The sequence below is a fragment of the Primulina eburnea genome, chromosome 4 (assembly GCF_022965805.1).
Source record: "Primulina eburnea isolate SZY01 chromosome 4, ASM2296580v1, whole genome shotgun sequence".
In the NCBI taxonomy this organism is placed as follows: domain Eukaryota; kingdom Viridiplantae; phylum Streptophyta; class Magnoliopsida; order Lamiales; family Gesneriaceae; genus Primulina; species Primulina eburnea.
This window is the reverse complement of record NC_133104.1, coordinates 42461688-42477049: the sequence shown is the minus strand read 5'-3', so window position 1 is coordinate 42477049 and position 15362 is coordinate 42461688. Positions and strand designations below refer to the sequence as shown.

Sequence of the window (15362 nt, the reverse complement as noted above, 5' to 3'; positions counted from 1 at the left end):
AACATAGTCTTAACCCATTTATGCTCTTTATCCTATGATTTCCTCTTGGGGCAATTTGTATCAAAGGCCCTTTAATATAATTTTTTTAAAAAGACAAAAAAACCTTATGTAAGATTGATATTGTTTCAAATCTCGTGTTTCTAAAAATCAAACATCAAACTCCTAACAAATATCGCACGTGTTTGAGTTATTTTAACATCGAAGTTAAATATATTTGATTTTTAAAAAATAAAAAAATATTAATTTATTATTATTTTTAGAGAATTTAATGTGTTTTAGAATTTTCATCGAAAAACGAATTGTCCAAAACCATCTCTTAATTTTAATATTACCGTCTTATTTAATACTTGAATAAATAATTACAATTACCTTTTTTGCACAATGTAATGACTACACGGCGACCAAGAATCAAACTGCTGGGCATGCAATGCGTTAAGGGATGGAGATTCCAAGTTGGTATAATTTTCTTCAGTATGTCCAAGTTTTTCACGATTCATATCGAATGACCATTTTGTATTGCTAAACTATTTCATGGATATAACAAGACTTGGATGAGTTTTCGTGGAAACGTCATTTGTAAAGCGATCGAAACATGATCTAAAATGAGAACAAATTATAATCTCTATTCAACTTGATTCACTTATAAGTTAGTAGGGGACCTTAATCAGTTCTTTCCCTACATGTTTGGTGTCAAACTAATGTCTCATATTGATTGCTTCGAGTACGTAGGCAAAGTCATCAAGAAAATGCCAATGCTTCCGCTTCCACTCGAACCATATTAGAATATATTGCCACCTAGTTGTGCGGCTATTAGCGTGTCATGATCTCCATATTCAGCCACCACACCATCTCTCATGACAGCAATGAAATCAGCGTCTCTGATAGTTGACAGACGGTGAGCCACCATAATGGTGGTGGCAGCTTGCGACGCCTTTCTGAGTGCGTTTTGGACCTGTTTTTCTGATTCCAAGTCCAAAGCACTGCTTGCTTCATCTAGTAGCAGTACTTTTGCTTTCTTCAGTATAAACCTTGCTATTGCTACCCTCTGCTTTTGTCCACTTGATAGCTGTACTCCATTCTCACCAACCTAAAGCAAAATGAGAAGAATCTAATTAGTTTATAGAAAATATGACATAGAACATCTCATATTTCAAGTTTTCTCGGTGTGCCTCTTATCGAACTTTCAGCCTATCAATCAAGAAAACTTCGGCACCTCTAAATTGTATGTGGGCTAAAAGAGAGCTCTAATGCAAGTATCATACTTACCTCTGTTTCATATCCTTTAGGAAGGCTACATATGAAATTGTGTATATAAGCTTCTTTTGCAGCTGCCTCAATCTCAACCCATGAAGCATTTGGATTCGCAAATGCAATGTTCTCTCCTATACTACCAGCAAAAAGTGCCGGCTCCTGATCAACTAAAGCTATCTCCTTCTCAACCACTTCAAATTAAGCTCCCTCAAATCAAAATCTCCCATCAAAATTTTCCCACTTATTGGATCATAAAATCTCTTAATCATCCGTAAACCGTTGATTTTCCTGATCCACTTCCTCCCAGAAGAGCCACCATCTTCCCACCTTTTATCTTTAGACTAAAATCTCTTAAAACAGTAGCACTTGGCCTAGCTGGATATGCAAATGTTACCTTCTTGAACTCAATATCAAACACCTTGGAGCTTTTAAACTTCCTGCTTTTCTTGCAATCACCACCTATTGCAGGCCTACGGTTGAGGATGGCAAAAACTGCAGGTATTGCAGTTGCGGCCATGGAAGTGTCTGGTGCGAGGCCAGCTAGTTGTCCAACAGAAAATGAGCTTAGAACGAGTATCAAGAAAATCTTGTACACCACCCCAAAATTTGTCTGCCCTTGTTTTACAAGATAGGCACCAAAATAGAGAGTTAAAGTATAAGCTCCGTACATGGCACCTTGAGCAAATCCGAGGATTAATCCAAAATTTTGTGACTTTTTGACCGAAATTCTGTTAGGCTCAGATAAAGATTGATCGAAGGATAGAACTAGGCATTCCTGTCTTCCAAATGTGGCTACAGTTCTTATGTTTGACACTGCTCCTGCAGCTATATTGCTAGCCCTGGCATAAGGTGTTGTCTAATTTTGGTCCAATGCTGATGATCAAGTTTAAATAGCTAGCTCCAAGTGTCAGAGGTGTAAGAGCAGCAGCCAGTAAAGTTAGTCTCCATTCAAGAAAAAAGGAGATGCCAAGTCCAACAGCTGCTGAGCTCAACCCCATTACCAATCCGGAAAAACGGTCACCAAGAACTGACCGAAAGCTAACACAATCTAATGAGAGTCTTGACTCAAAAATTCCAGTTGAATTCTCATCGAAATCAAACCAACTTGGTTCTTGTCTCAGTAAAGCTTTGAACAACATATTTCTTAATCTTTTAGCGAGCTTTGTTCCAGCCCAACCACAAAAACCTTGTTGCCCTGTCATAAAGGTTATACAACCAAATCCTAGTCCAACCAGTACCAAACATAGGTACCCAGCATCTCTCTTCAACTTCTGCACATCAGAATAAAATCCAGCTTTTTCCATGAGCTGACGATGATCACCAATCTCAACAACTGATCTGCAATCAAGTACCACAACAGTGTCGGCATTTTTTACAGTAGCTAGCCTATGAGCTATAATTATGGTTGTTCTACCCCTGGATATCGTATCAATAGCCTGTTGAACGAGAAATTCAGCCTCGGGATCTAAGGCACTCGTGGCTTCATCCAAAAGGAGGATCGCTGGATCATTTATCATATCTCGAGCAAGTGCTATACGCTGTTTTTGACCTCTGGAAAGCAGTGTTCCTCTATCCCCAGTTTGCAAACACAAGTTTTGAGCATAGTTACAGAAAAATTTCACATATGAATGATACACGAGCTAAATATATATTAGATGTTAACCTTGGTATCATAGCCTTGTGGAAGGTTACTGATGAAATCATGAGCATTTGCTGCCATACAGGCTCTAATGGCCTCTTTCTTGGTGGCATTTTTCTTCCCCGTGATTACATTCTCAAGTATGGTTGTTGCAAACAGAACTGGTTCTTGACCAACCATACTTATTTGATTTCTTAACCATTTCACTTAGATCATAAACATATAAGGTAATAAAGCCTGAAAATTTGAATCACGACTGGTCAGATTTAGTGGGGGTTTTTAGGATTCTCGAGGTTGCAAATATCAGCATTTAGGAAATAAAAAGACAGGAATTTTACCCTGGTTTGGATCATATATATACCTCTCTATGAGAGCTAAAATGGTGGATTTTCCAGCTGCACTGGTACCAACTGATGCTAGAGTCTTTGATGCATGGACTACTAGGTTTAATGACTGTAGAATTTGGATAGTTGGACGAGAAGGGTAAGCAAAAGATACATCTCTGAATTCAATAGTCCCACAAATATTTGACGGTTTAAATCCATGGGAACTATAAGGATCAACGTCTGGGATCCGATCAATAACTTCAAACACTCGGCTAGCTGCTACGGTTCCTTGTGAAAATTGAACTAAATACGACAGTGCCAGAGCCAATCCCCGGTCATATGTGACGTGAATGCTTTTCTTATATAACAATAGTATAAATTCAAACATCGTGAATTTTTTCTTTTGTATTCGATTCAAAAAATACACTTGACTACTGAACTTGAGAAAACATTCATATCTTGAGCATCTTGGGGAAGAATAGCTGAATTTTTACCTGCCCCCAACATTTACACCAAAGAAACATGCAATAGCCGCACCACCAGAGAGTTGCCCTTTTGCAACCAAAATCGAGCCATACCAGAATGCCAAAGCCCATGTCGCATAAGTGACAAGATAGATAATCCCGATCCCCGCACCTTTTGCGAAAACAATTTTTGCTCCCAGTGGCACTGATCTCTCTAGAAAATTGGAATACTTTTCTGCCAAAGCATCCTCTGCTACAAAAGAAAGCACAGTTCTGATACAACTTAAGCCTTGTTCTGCGGTACTTCCAGCTTTCCTGTAAGACGCCTTTATTAAAGAAAAGATTTTGGTCAGGAATTCAGTGAATCCGATGCGAGATGTTTGTTATGCTATGCTCATTATACCTCTTCTTTTGCGTTTAAGCTGCCATATACTGCCTTGTAGGTGATGCCACAAGCCATTGTTAGTGGGGTCACAGCAAACACTGCCAGGGAAACTTTCCATGATCGCATGAAACCGACCACATAGCCGCAGATGAAGGTAAATGTATGGTGAACAAAATGTGCCATCTGATTTACAAATTTATTTATCATACGTTAAGACTTGTTTCAACTTTAAGAATATGGAAACACTGAAAAGGGACTATAGCATAACATGTATCGACCTTCTCCGTCATCACTTCTTGTATTTGTGCAACATCACTTGAAATTCCATGCATGATATCACCAGTACTGATCTTTGTGTCAAAAAATTCCATGTCCTGGCGTAGAATTGCTCTAAGATATTCAGTTCTTATTCTGTGTGCTGATCTTTCTCTCACCATTCGCCAGCATGTAATCTCTGCCACAGTAAAAGTGTCATTTACTGAAATGCACATGCAGAATCTTGAGATTTATGATTAAGGGGGGAAGGAAAGGAAATCATGTGTACTGTTGACCAAAATAAGCTCCCATCACAACAAATGCTGCCAATCCAGTCATAAGCAGACATATCTGAAAGCCTTTAAACATTCCAATCATCATTAATCCTGAATTCTTTAGATTGATTTTAAAATTTATTAAATTCTCAAAGCAACATCCTGAAATTTTGTTCGAGTACTCTATTGAAATATTTGCAAGTGCATACCTTCGGCACATCTCTCATCATCTGATGCCTGTCGTTTTCTTGTCCTCTGGCAAGTTCATTGACAATGTTTCCAAAAAGATAAGAATACCATGGAAGAGATCCTCCAGTAATGAATGCTCCTAAGCATCCCACAACAATGAGAATGAGGTCCAGCTTTGTTGAATATCTAAACAAGCTAAATAGGCCTACTGATCTTGGTGCCATAGGTTCATCTTCTTCATCATTCTCTTCCCCGATTGCTGACTTCTGATTGAAGTCTCAGACCCATTATCATAGTACCCTTCATGGCCATGGCTATAATAAGGCAACCTGTTGTGAAAATGATCATGACCATGATGTATCTTTGACATTTCCTGGTAATTTGATTGTTGATCATCATCATTATTTTCATCATCGTAAGCATGTGATACATAAAACCATCTTGGATCATTATTTGGTGGGGTGCTGCCATAATCAGTCATGCTTAATTCATCTTTATCAGCCAAAGGGCCACTTTTATCGCTCACTTCATTGACATTTGACAAGATTGTGCTTTTACAGGGACTGGTACGCAAGTCAGAAGAGTGATTACTCTCAAGAAATGGGCTTTTGTTATCTGTTCCAACATAATTATGAGGCTCAAACCTTCCTGATTGCAATCGATCATAGCTCGAGTGAGGGCTATTGTAGTAGGGATTGGTGAATCTTTGAAAGCCACCGTACGTGGAAGATAATAGTCATTGGCAGATCTCCTGAATATCCTGCTACGAGCACTGGATGGAGTGGCATCAGCACTTGCTGTCCATGGACTAAGTGCTGCTCCAAGATTTTGATTTTCCTGCCATCCGGTTGGCTTGAACTGCCATGAAAGCTCCCCTTGCCAAGACCTATCATTATCAGATGCAAAGGGGCTGGTAGGAGTGGGATTTCTCAGCTTGTGAGGCGTCAGATACTGAGAAAAATGGTTGGAGGTACAGCTAGAAAATGACCTAGACAGATACTGGGACCTATCGGGAGTAGTGTAATGTCGCCTCTCAGGTGTATACATTGGCGAATTTATAATCTCAGATGTATGATCTGCCATAAATTTAACAAACAATGATCGATTAAGCAATTAAAAGGCTTGTCGTAGCGAGGAATTCTTTGAGCATTTCACAATCTATTATTGATTTTGAAGCAGATGCACAATGCTTAGCAATGGAGCAGTTGGTTTCAAAGAAAGAGAGAGTATTTGAGTCGCGATTGGTAGATGCATTCAGCCATTCACAAAAGACTGTTGCTATAGTTTTGGCAAGCCAGCTCACAGACAAGCATAGAAAACATTTTGAAAAGGTTGAAGAGAAATGAACTAATTTGCTTGTCAAGAAAACGATCTATATCGTAGCTTACTCGAGTTAAATGAACAGCTTCCATCAAGTTAAAGGCTTGCGGACGTTACATCATTAGATGTGCTCGACTCATTTCATTTCCACCTTGTATGTCGCAGCTTCCACTTGTCATCTTACAGGTATCCAGAGAATGTTTATCTTTTTCTCCACTTCAATATTCTTGGACACACGTCACGAAACATGGTAGGAACATGCTGCATTGTTTTATCTTATTTTAGATGTTTAAAGGAAATGGCATCTCCCATTCAAATGTCCTCTTATGCTGCCGCCCCCGCTGTTTATCAAGGTTTAAAAATCGATGAACCACCCCGGGTAAGGCAATCACATGTTGAACAAGGCAAATCCAACGGGGCCTTTCCATGTTTACGGTAGCCATTTTCCGAGCTACAAGTACTTCTTTATTGAATGGAAAAATAAATAAATCAAGAATATCATATTTAGATTTAAAAATACTCAAATCGCAGAACATAAAAAAGCTACTCCAATTTTTTACTGACATAGAACAACAAACTAATTCACTTGGAAACGGAACATCGTGACAACAGTTAGAACATCGCACAGTCACATGCCTCGAGAAAATCAATCCTGTATGAACAAAAACCCAATTGCAATCCAATGATTCAATAACATGTGTGACCACGATTTGTTTCTTTTAGCTCATATGCGGAGTTAGATCTCCAAACGTTAAACCAGTAAAGCTGCAGCACATTTCTAGGCAGATATGGTGGAGACGTCTTGGTCAGGCATAATCTTTCGTTTTCTTCCAATCCTCCTGTCATCTCCAGGCCCTTCCTACCATTCTTTCCCCCGACTGCACCTGCACTCACATATAAATGTTCTGACTTTCTTGAATATGCAGCACAGCTTCATCATTTAAAGGTATGCAGTGAACTAAATAGTAGCAGAAGGATAGGAAAGATACATTAACTCAATATCATTACCCCTTCACCGAATCCTTCGAATTTAGCAGCTTTGGCTTTTGAATTGCCTGAGATCCCAGAGAAGTTTCTGTTGCAATGGGTCTCGTTGTAAGAAGGTTTGGGCAACGAAAAATATGTAGGAGGGGCTGCAGAACAAGAAGATGATGAAGAAGAAGAACCAAAGGAGCCAATGTCGCTGTCAAACATATTGTAGAAGAGTTCTTGCAGTTCTTCAAAACTTTCATTTCCATTGTCCTGTCACCCACACAGATTAAAGAACTGAATTAGAACATGTTTCCACAACTCCAATCAAAAAATTTGTTCTTATTGCATAGGCGGATCCTGATTTAAATGGGGGGAATATTTGATGCACTTCTCGGGATTGTCGATCAAAAACCCATGTCAGAAATGTGGACTCCCAAGTTGCAAATATAATGGGGATATATAAGTTTCACAAGCATATGAAAACATAAATTACAAAATCATCAACTCAATTTAACACGACTCGCAATCCAAAGGTGCTCTCCTCATTTTGTTCCATGTATCAAATAGGTCTTTTTGAGGAAAAGCATGGAAAATTACAACATTAGCTACAGGATCAGGCACTCACATTGGATTGGCTCATCATTGATACCATTTCACTCAAGAAGTCACCCATACCCTGCACACATCGCACAAACAAAACATGCCATAATCAACATATGACACCAAGAGCAATTTTTGTATGTATCCGGCACCAACTTTATGCCACTTGCAAAGGCCTACGCCAATATCACACTTGAAGCCATCAGACACTTCAAAAATTATAATTTAGACATACTACATCACATGTCTCAGAAACTAAAATTAGAAAATGAACACGCATGTCTATGGCGTATACGGGGGCATGTTGAATAGATATGTAAAATTGCTGATTATATATTATAGTTTTATTTTTCTAAGCCATACGTGCACAGGCAGCCAACGAGAATTGTTCGGTTATGCTTTCAAATTTGAAAGATGGTTAATACAGGTACAATTGTACACGTCTTCTTAAAATTTGATGTTTTGAAATAACGTGAGTTATGTATCTAGATATGTATATACACATAGATGATGTGGTTATGTTGTATAGATATGTACATGTGTATTATTTTCATATCATGTCCTAAATTCTTATAAGTTCATATTTCCCTGTCCGTGAAACATCTTTCACGGACCTTGAGGTATGATTATTATTACTTCCAATCCAGGAGTCGACAGAAAATTATAATAAGCTAAAATCATTTGCAGTTCCCTTATTGGAAACATGATCACTCACACAAAACATGATATCAGAAGGGGGTCATACACAATGTGTGGTTGCATATAAGTATGCAATAATTATAGACTTACATTTTCGTCATTTTCGTCTTCGCAGTCATAAACTCCTAAGTCATACAAGAACCTTTTGTCGCTGTTTGAGAGCACTGTCCAAATCCAAACAATGCAGATCATAAGTCTTACTACGCACAGAATAAATGAACTTACATCATGTTCTAGTACGGACGGCTAATAGAAACAATCAGTTAACATGTTCAAACACAAACTTGAAAATTTTACAAGTAGCTCATAAATTCCTGGAAAACATACATAAACTATGGAAACACACAACTAAAACTCATATAACAGCAAATTATTGGGTTTTCAACAAAAAAGAAAACAAAAACAAAAACTTGCATATCATATGATATCTGCAAAAACAAAAACATTTATTTTCTTTGTTTTCCCTAAAAATTGCTCAACGTACAAAAAACACAACTCTTCGCAGAAAATTGGCCCCTTCATGATTTCTTGAACTAACATATAACAGAGAATATTTATAATCAACTAGTTCGCAGTCACCAGAATAGGCTTGCTGGATGGCCTGAAATTTCTTCTTTGCATCTTCCAAATGCTTCGCACTCCCCAAGGCGGAGCAGCGATCCGGGTGCCATTTCTACAATATTAAACCAATTAGACCCCAAGTAGCTTTCAGATTTCCGAAGAGAAACAAGAATCCAAAAACATGATTGCCGCAAATCACATAAGTTTTTATCTTAAAAAATAACACACAAAAGCAAAAAAAACAAAAACGAATTTTCCCGTCCAAAATCCAAACGAAATCGATACTTTCAAAAATTCCAAGATCACCTTTTTCAAGGATCCCTTCTCCCAGTAGTGAATAACCATACGAGCAACACAAAAAACTGTCTTTCCTAGTATTTTAACATACAAAAAAAAGAACGAAAGAAGAAAAAGTCGCTTCAAAGCTAACCAGTGCAAGCTTCTTGTACGCATTCCTAAGCTCCACCGTCGTGCAATCCTTCTTCAGCCCCAAAACCGCATAAAAATCGTCGTTTTTCTACTACCCCTTCAGCCATTCCTCAAAATCTCCCAACCCACAACAGCTGCGGAAACTTTCTCCAAGAGAATTCCAATCCTACTCCCAACGAAGCCTTGTCAACAAGCAGCCGAAAACACAGAAGTTTCTTGTGATTTTGCGCGGTTTAAATAGGATGCACATGTTATATTATATATAATACTACGCATCAGAATGCCCAAGTGGTAATAAAAATCACATCTTTGCGGGATTATCATGACACGGAACCTGGTCAATTTGGAAAGAGAGAAGTGCAAAAACGAAGCCTCCAGAAGCTGTGGGCTTGATATTTTTGTACACCTACATTTTTTCCGCCTACACCTCGACTTTTAAGTCATCGGGTAAAAAATCAACAAAATGTCAATTTTAATCCAGATATTTTTATTATTGAATCGATTTCGTAATATGTTTTAAAACATTATAAAAAAATTAACTATATAATTATAAAAATTTAATAAAAATTCGTCATTTAATTATGATATATATATTTTTAAAAAAACTAATATTGATTCTTTAAACATAATTTTATATATATATATATATATATATATATATATATATATATATATATATATATATATATTCTCGTAATTGATTCAATAAAAAATACATGATTAGTGATTACGACTTTGCAAGAAAAAAAATAGATATTTTGATGAAAATATACTAATCGCTATCGAAACATGTCAAATATCATATCGAAATTTCCAATCAATATAGAATCATGCCAAATCTAATATATAAAGTATTTTTTTCCTAATTCATAGTATTCGGATCGAATTCCTACCTATGTTGATATTCTCAAGCTTTTATTATGAAAATAATTGCTCAAATATATCTTAAAAAAACGTAATGATTGGGTTGAGGGATTTTAAAGATAAAATGAAATGACATTTTTTTTGAAAGTTTTATAAACAATATTGGTATGTCTATTTGTATTTATAGGTTTTGAAAAATGAATACTGATTATCAAATATAATTTTAGAGTATGTTTCTTCTGAGACGATCTCATAAATCTTTATCTGTGAGACGGGTCAACCTATCGATATTCACAATAAAAAGTAACACTCTTAGCATAAAAAGTAATATTTTTCCATAAATGACCCAAATAAAAGATCCGTCTCACAAAATACGATCCGTGAGATCGTCTCACATAAGTTTTGTCTAATTTTTACATGTGATTGTGTTTTCATTTACATTTACATAAATTAATGTATTTATGTATAGTATTTTATTCTTATGTACTGGCTAATATTTTACTTTACCTTTTTTTTTTTTAATTTTTGTATAGAATATCATAGAATAAAAGTTCAAATTATTAATTCACGATTGTAAAACTTGTTCATTCGTTACATATATTAATATATTTATGTATAGTATTTTATTATTATATAATAGATAATATTTTATCGAATGGATTCATATATAAATTTTGATGAGTCTCATGAGATCACACAGATCATATTTTTAAATCACGCCTACCTATATCACAAAAAAATAATTATCCTCAAAAAAATTAATAGTTTTTATTGACCCAATAATAGATCCGTTCACAAATACGACCTGGATTCGCATAAATTTTTATGCCAACGATCAAGCCTCCAACTTGAATTATAATTCGAACTAATTCATTCTTTTTCTTTAGCTTTTCTATTAAACTTAAAAAATTTATGGGCAAATCATGAATATAAAATTAAAAATGTGGATCCAATTAAATTTAAATGCAATCTTAAATAAAGATATTAATACTGTACGCGAAAATCATGTGGTCATCGGAGCATGACATTTTAAACATTGATTGGCCACTAAAGAAGACGATTTTTAAAGTATTAAAATGAAAGTAAATTAATTATGTCTATATTTTTTTTTTATGAGTGATTTGAATATATTATTTATATCGTAAAATTGATTCGTGAGATTGTTTCACAATTTTTTTTTGTTAAAATGATTAGAACAGTTGATACGAAGTTAATATTAACTAATTAAAAGATTTTTAAAATCACAATTATATTTATATCAATAAAAAAAGAAAGAAGTTGATCAAATAATCATCGTGCGGATGCTTTGCAAATTGCAATTGGGTGGCAACTAAATGTTAATTTTTGGAAAAGTAAAACAAGTGGCAAGTATTTTTTTTATATATTTGATTGACGTATATTAATATTTAAAAACAAGTGGGCGAGTTGGAAGGAAACTATACAATGAATGCTTCCTAAAATGAAATAAATATGCACGCAATTTGCTGAGACCGACCGAAGAAAGACGACAAATCTTATGGGATGTTTCACTTGTGAAAACTGTGAGACGGATATATAATCCGATTCATGAAAATATTATATTTATATTAAAAATATTGTTTGGATCAAATGGATACAACTCAATTATATAAACTTGTAAAAAACATCAAACAATAAATCTGTTTACTTGGACATTTCTCAGACATTCTTTCAAAATTTGTTATTAATATTTTTGGTCACGTATGGAAAATTTCCGGTTGTGTTTGAAACATTGGAGAAAATTTTGCTCAAAAAACATTTCAAATTTACATAGTGCAGTTAAAATGCTCCCACTACTCATTCATATCACAATAACTAGTTTCACCTGCATTTCAACCATAAAAAGAAGATAAAAGAATCCAACACCACTGGCCGGAATATTCAAGCATCGGTTTATGAATTAAAGTTCATCATCCCACACAAAAACTAACATTCAAATTCTTTTACTAAGCACAAAGCCTCAAAGATAGAGAGCATCCACTTATGTACTAGTGCTCATAAACCGAAGAGAAACCTTTATTATATCATCATCCATGGCTTAATTAGCTCCTCAGCCAACACACCTAAAAGAGACATCATATCCGTAAGCTAAATTACTTGCATGTCACCATGCCTTATCCACTGAAAAGACAGAAATGAGGTTCAGACTCCACCCATCATGGAAGGAGAAATATCGTCAAAAGTCCAAAAGGCTCCATCAAGAAAAGCATCGATTGACGAATCCCAATTGCTACCATCGGCATACGGCATCTGAAATAGCTTCATCTGATAGTCAAAATCTGAGACATATTCAGGAATCTTGTTCAATGTATTCCTATTATCAGATGATGGAAGATCATGTGATGTTGACTTCACTTTTTTCGCTGGGTTAGCATCATCCATTAACAGAGTTTGATCATCCCCAACAACAGTTGGGAGAATTGACGATATTTCTGGAGTCTCTCCATGGTTTTCTCCCCAACCAAAATCTGAACAGCCGAAAGGGTCAAAGGAGTTGAAAGAATTGCTCCCTTGCATCATCTGTGGGTTATGCTCTGGGAAATCCAAAGAATCCAAAGAATCATCGCTTGTGATGAACTTTTGGTTCATATTGGGATGAACAAAGTCCGAGCACTCCTGAGGTGGCACTTTACCAGAATTTATTTTAACTGTCCTCCTTGAAGCAGAGGCTGGAGCATCTTCAGGAAAATTCAACTTAGCTTTCTTGCCTCTGATCTTTTGTGCCTCGGTATCATATGCTTTTGCAGCTTCCTCGGCAGTGTTAAAAGTTCCGAGCCAAACTCTGACCCCTTTCCTTGGATCGCGGATTTCAGCAGCCCATTTACCCCATGGACGCTGTCGAATCCCTCTGTACTGATTCTTCCTCTTTCTTTTTGAGGTCTTTGCAGCATCCTTGTCAAATTCAGAATACTCGACAGTTTTCATATCTTCCAAAAACATGAAAAAATCTCAAACCAAAGAATTGAATAGGAGATGTAGAGGGTACAGGAACAGATATTTACCCAAGCCCAAGAAATTTTTATAGTGAGTACCAAAAAAAAATGAACTGACAGAACTTTACATTTCAATATTATGAAATTAATTACACAAAATCATGAATGATAATGATAACAATTCACATATTCTTGACTAGATAGAAGTATGAGAATAATACCCTTCTAATTAAACTGCGCAAAGGCTTCAATTGGAACTTCATTCAAACGAATGAAGGGAAGAAAGCAACTGTTTCATCAGACTAAACACTTCACTTCAGAAAATTAGGCACATACTGGCAAGAGTCGATGAAACAGAATACAATTATCACCTCAAATCAATTATACTACAGCATGTTCACCCATAAAAAGCTCTTAATTCAAACTAAACTTCAAGTTATCATTCCAAAAGCACAACAAAGATCAACTCCAGATTTAATATCCTCACAGAACGGGAAATTCATTTTTCAAATATCACAGTGCATTTCAAACCCATTAATGTCAGGGTAGCTTAAAATCGATACATCAGAACACCAAGTCCTTTCAAAGAAAAACCTGTCTATAAATGAAATCTTATTTTTTTTAGCATGATAGATAGCTAAAGGATACATCAAGAATACCAATAATATACCTTTTTATTCAACCAAATAGATAAAATCCCAGCAACATCATATAAGACTTACCAAAACAGCGAAATGATAAAAAAATAAATCCAAATTTTGATTCAACATGCCTAAAGAAACAAATCAATTGACAAATGTTAATCTTACTCCCTAATAAAATAATCATAATCAAAACAATCAAAGCCAATCATTTCTTTATTAATTTATACATCAATCCTTCCACTAAAAAGCTATTCACCCCTAAATCAAAATTCAGACTATACATATTAGTTACAAAATCTTTAAAAGCCATTAAACTTCCAGAATGGATGCATCCCCCTTAGCTTGTACAACAAATTTTCAACCTATCAGACGATAGATCTTAGAATATAAAAATTTAATCTTTCAACTTATCAAACAATAGATCATAGTATGATTGAATAAAACCCCAAAACAATCTGGAAAATAGAATCACCAACATTACCAGGAAGAGTTTTACGTTTGGAAGCAGACTTCTTTTGGACATTGAGCTCCTCTTCATGATGATCGGAGTAATCCTTGAACTCAGCTTCGAGATCATGGTCAAAGTCAACGAGGGACCAAGACCTCACTGGCATGGAGTGAATCTTCCCCGTGTACTTGTTCTCGTTAAGATCGGCGGCCCCTCTTCCCCACAACATATCGGGTGTGACAGTGAGCCGGCGCGACGGCCGGCTCGGCGGCGGTTTGCCAGATATTATAGCTCCTCCACACATCCCGAAAAGAGATACGTGCTATCGTCGTGAACAATTTAGTGCAAATTTGTTGGAAGATGAGAAATAGGTCGAATCCGTTGGAAGAGAAGAAATGAATCGCCTCGTTTCTTTAATAATACATACATACATTTTATGAGGGCCAATGTACGAGGCACTTGCGACATTTGGTTTTACTTTTTTGCCCCTGCACTCAGGGTTTGATTCACCCTCCTAAAATTAATAAATACTGTATAATTACGTGTTTATACGATATTTTTTATAATTTATTTTGTTTATATTTAAATAAATATTAAAATATAATTATAAAAAATAATGTGAAATTATATTTCAATTTTGATATATAAATTAAAAAAATTGAGAAAAAAAAAATAAAAGTAAAAATTGAACCTACAACTTAATACTTAGAAAACTAAAGATTTATCAATTACACGTAACTTGCTTTAAATTTTTAACACTTTATTTATATATATTATTATTAAAAGAAACTATTACACTAAAAATTAATTACTTTAAATATCTCAAAAAGTAATAATATAGTATAGATATTTATTCAAATATATATACAGACACACATAGGGTGGGATGTCGCTTTCTTCTCACAGGCCATCAAACACAATTTAAAAGACAAAAGTATAGGTCACGTGTAAAAGAAAAAACATACACAAATTTTCGACACGATTTCATGGATAAATTTTGTGAAATTGATTTTTTATTTAAATCATTCATAAAAAATATTATCTTTTATTATAATTATAGACAAATTAACTAATTTCAAAAATAAAAATC

General features: G+C 35.3%; 2 protein-coding genes and 1 pseudogene across 3 annotated transcripts; all 3 read right to left on the bottom strand.

Moving 5' to 3' along the window:
- Positions 1–422: 422 nt before the first annotated feature.
- LOC140829180 (ABC transporter B family member 19-like) lies at positions 423–6521 on the bottom strand (annotated as a pseudogene).
- A 114-nt stretch (positions 6522–6635) lies between these two features.
- Positions 6636–9772, bottom strand: LOC140829179 (uncharacterized). Its single transcript, XM_073192203.1, has 6 exons — positions 9367–9772; positions 8955–9048; positions 8466–8539; positions 7702–7752; positions 7113–7346; positions 6636–6988 (listed from the first exon to the last, which is right to left on the bottom strand). The coding sequence occupies exons 4-6, from the start codon at positions 7747–7749 to the stop codon at positions 6947–6949; spliced, it is 324 nt and encodes a 107-aa protein (XP_073048304.1). The 5' UTR covers positions 7750–7752; positions 8466–8539; positions 8955–9048; positions 9367–9772; the 3' UTR covers positions 6636–6946.
- Positions 9773–12097: 2325 nt separating this feature from the next.
- LOC140829178 (ethylene-responsive transcription factor 1-like) lies at positions 12098–14692 on the bottom strand. 2 transcript variants are annotated; one of them, XM_073192202.1, is made up of 2 exons: positions 14321–14692; positions 12098–13174 (listed from the first exon to the last, which is right to left on the bottom strand). In XM_073192202.1, exons 1-2 carry the CDS (start codon positions 14574–14576, stop codon positions 12390–12392), a joined length of 1041 nt encoding a protein of 346 aa, XP_073048303.1. In that variant the 5' UTR covers positions 14577–14692; the 3' UTR covers positions 12098–12389. The 2 variants fall into 2 exon arrangements, with proteins under 2 accessions (XP_073048303.1, XP_073048302.1); XM_073192201.1 differs by having other exon boundaries at positions 14306–14689.
- Positions 14693–15362: the final 670 nt, after the last annotated feature.

Excerpts from the sequence above, each read along its gene's own strand:
- LOC140829179 (XM_073192203.1), bottom strand. The coding sequence starts at position 7,749 with ATGGGTGACTTCTTGAGTGAAATGGTATCAATGATGAGCCAATCCAAT. Across the intron at positions 7,347-7,701 it reads CAATGATGAGCCAATCCAAT|GACAATGGAAATGAAAGTTT; the intron begins GTGAGTGCCTGA and ends TGTGGGTGACAG. Across the intron at positions 6,989-7,112 it reads TCGAAGGATTCGGTGAAGGG|GTGCAGTCGGGGGAAAGAAT; the intron begins GTAATGATATTG and ends ATGTGAGTGCAG.
- LOC140829178 (XM_073192201.1), bottom strand. The coding sequence starts at position 14,576 with ATGTGTGGAGGAGCTATAATATCTGGCAAACCGCCGCCGAGCCGGCCG. Across the intron at positions 13,175-14,305 it reads CAAACGTAAAACTCTTCCTG|ATATGAAAACTGTCGAGTAT; the intron begins GTAATGTTGGTG and ends TGTTTTTGGAAG.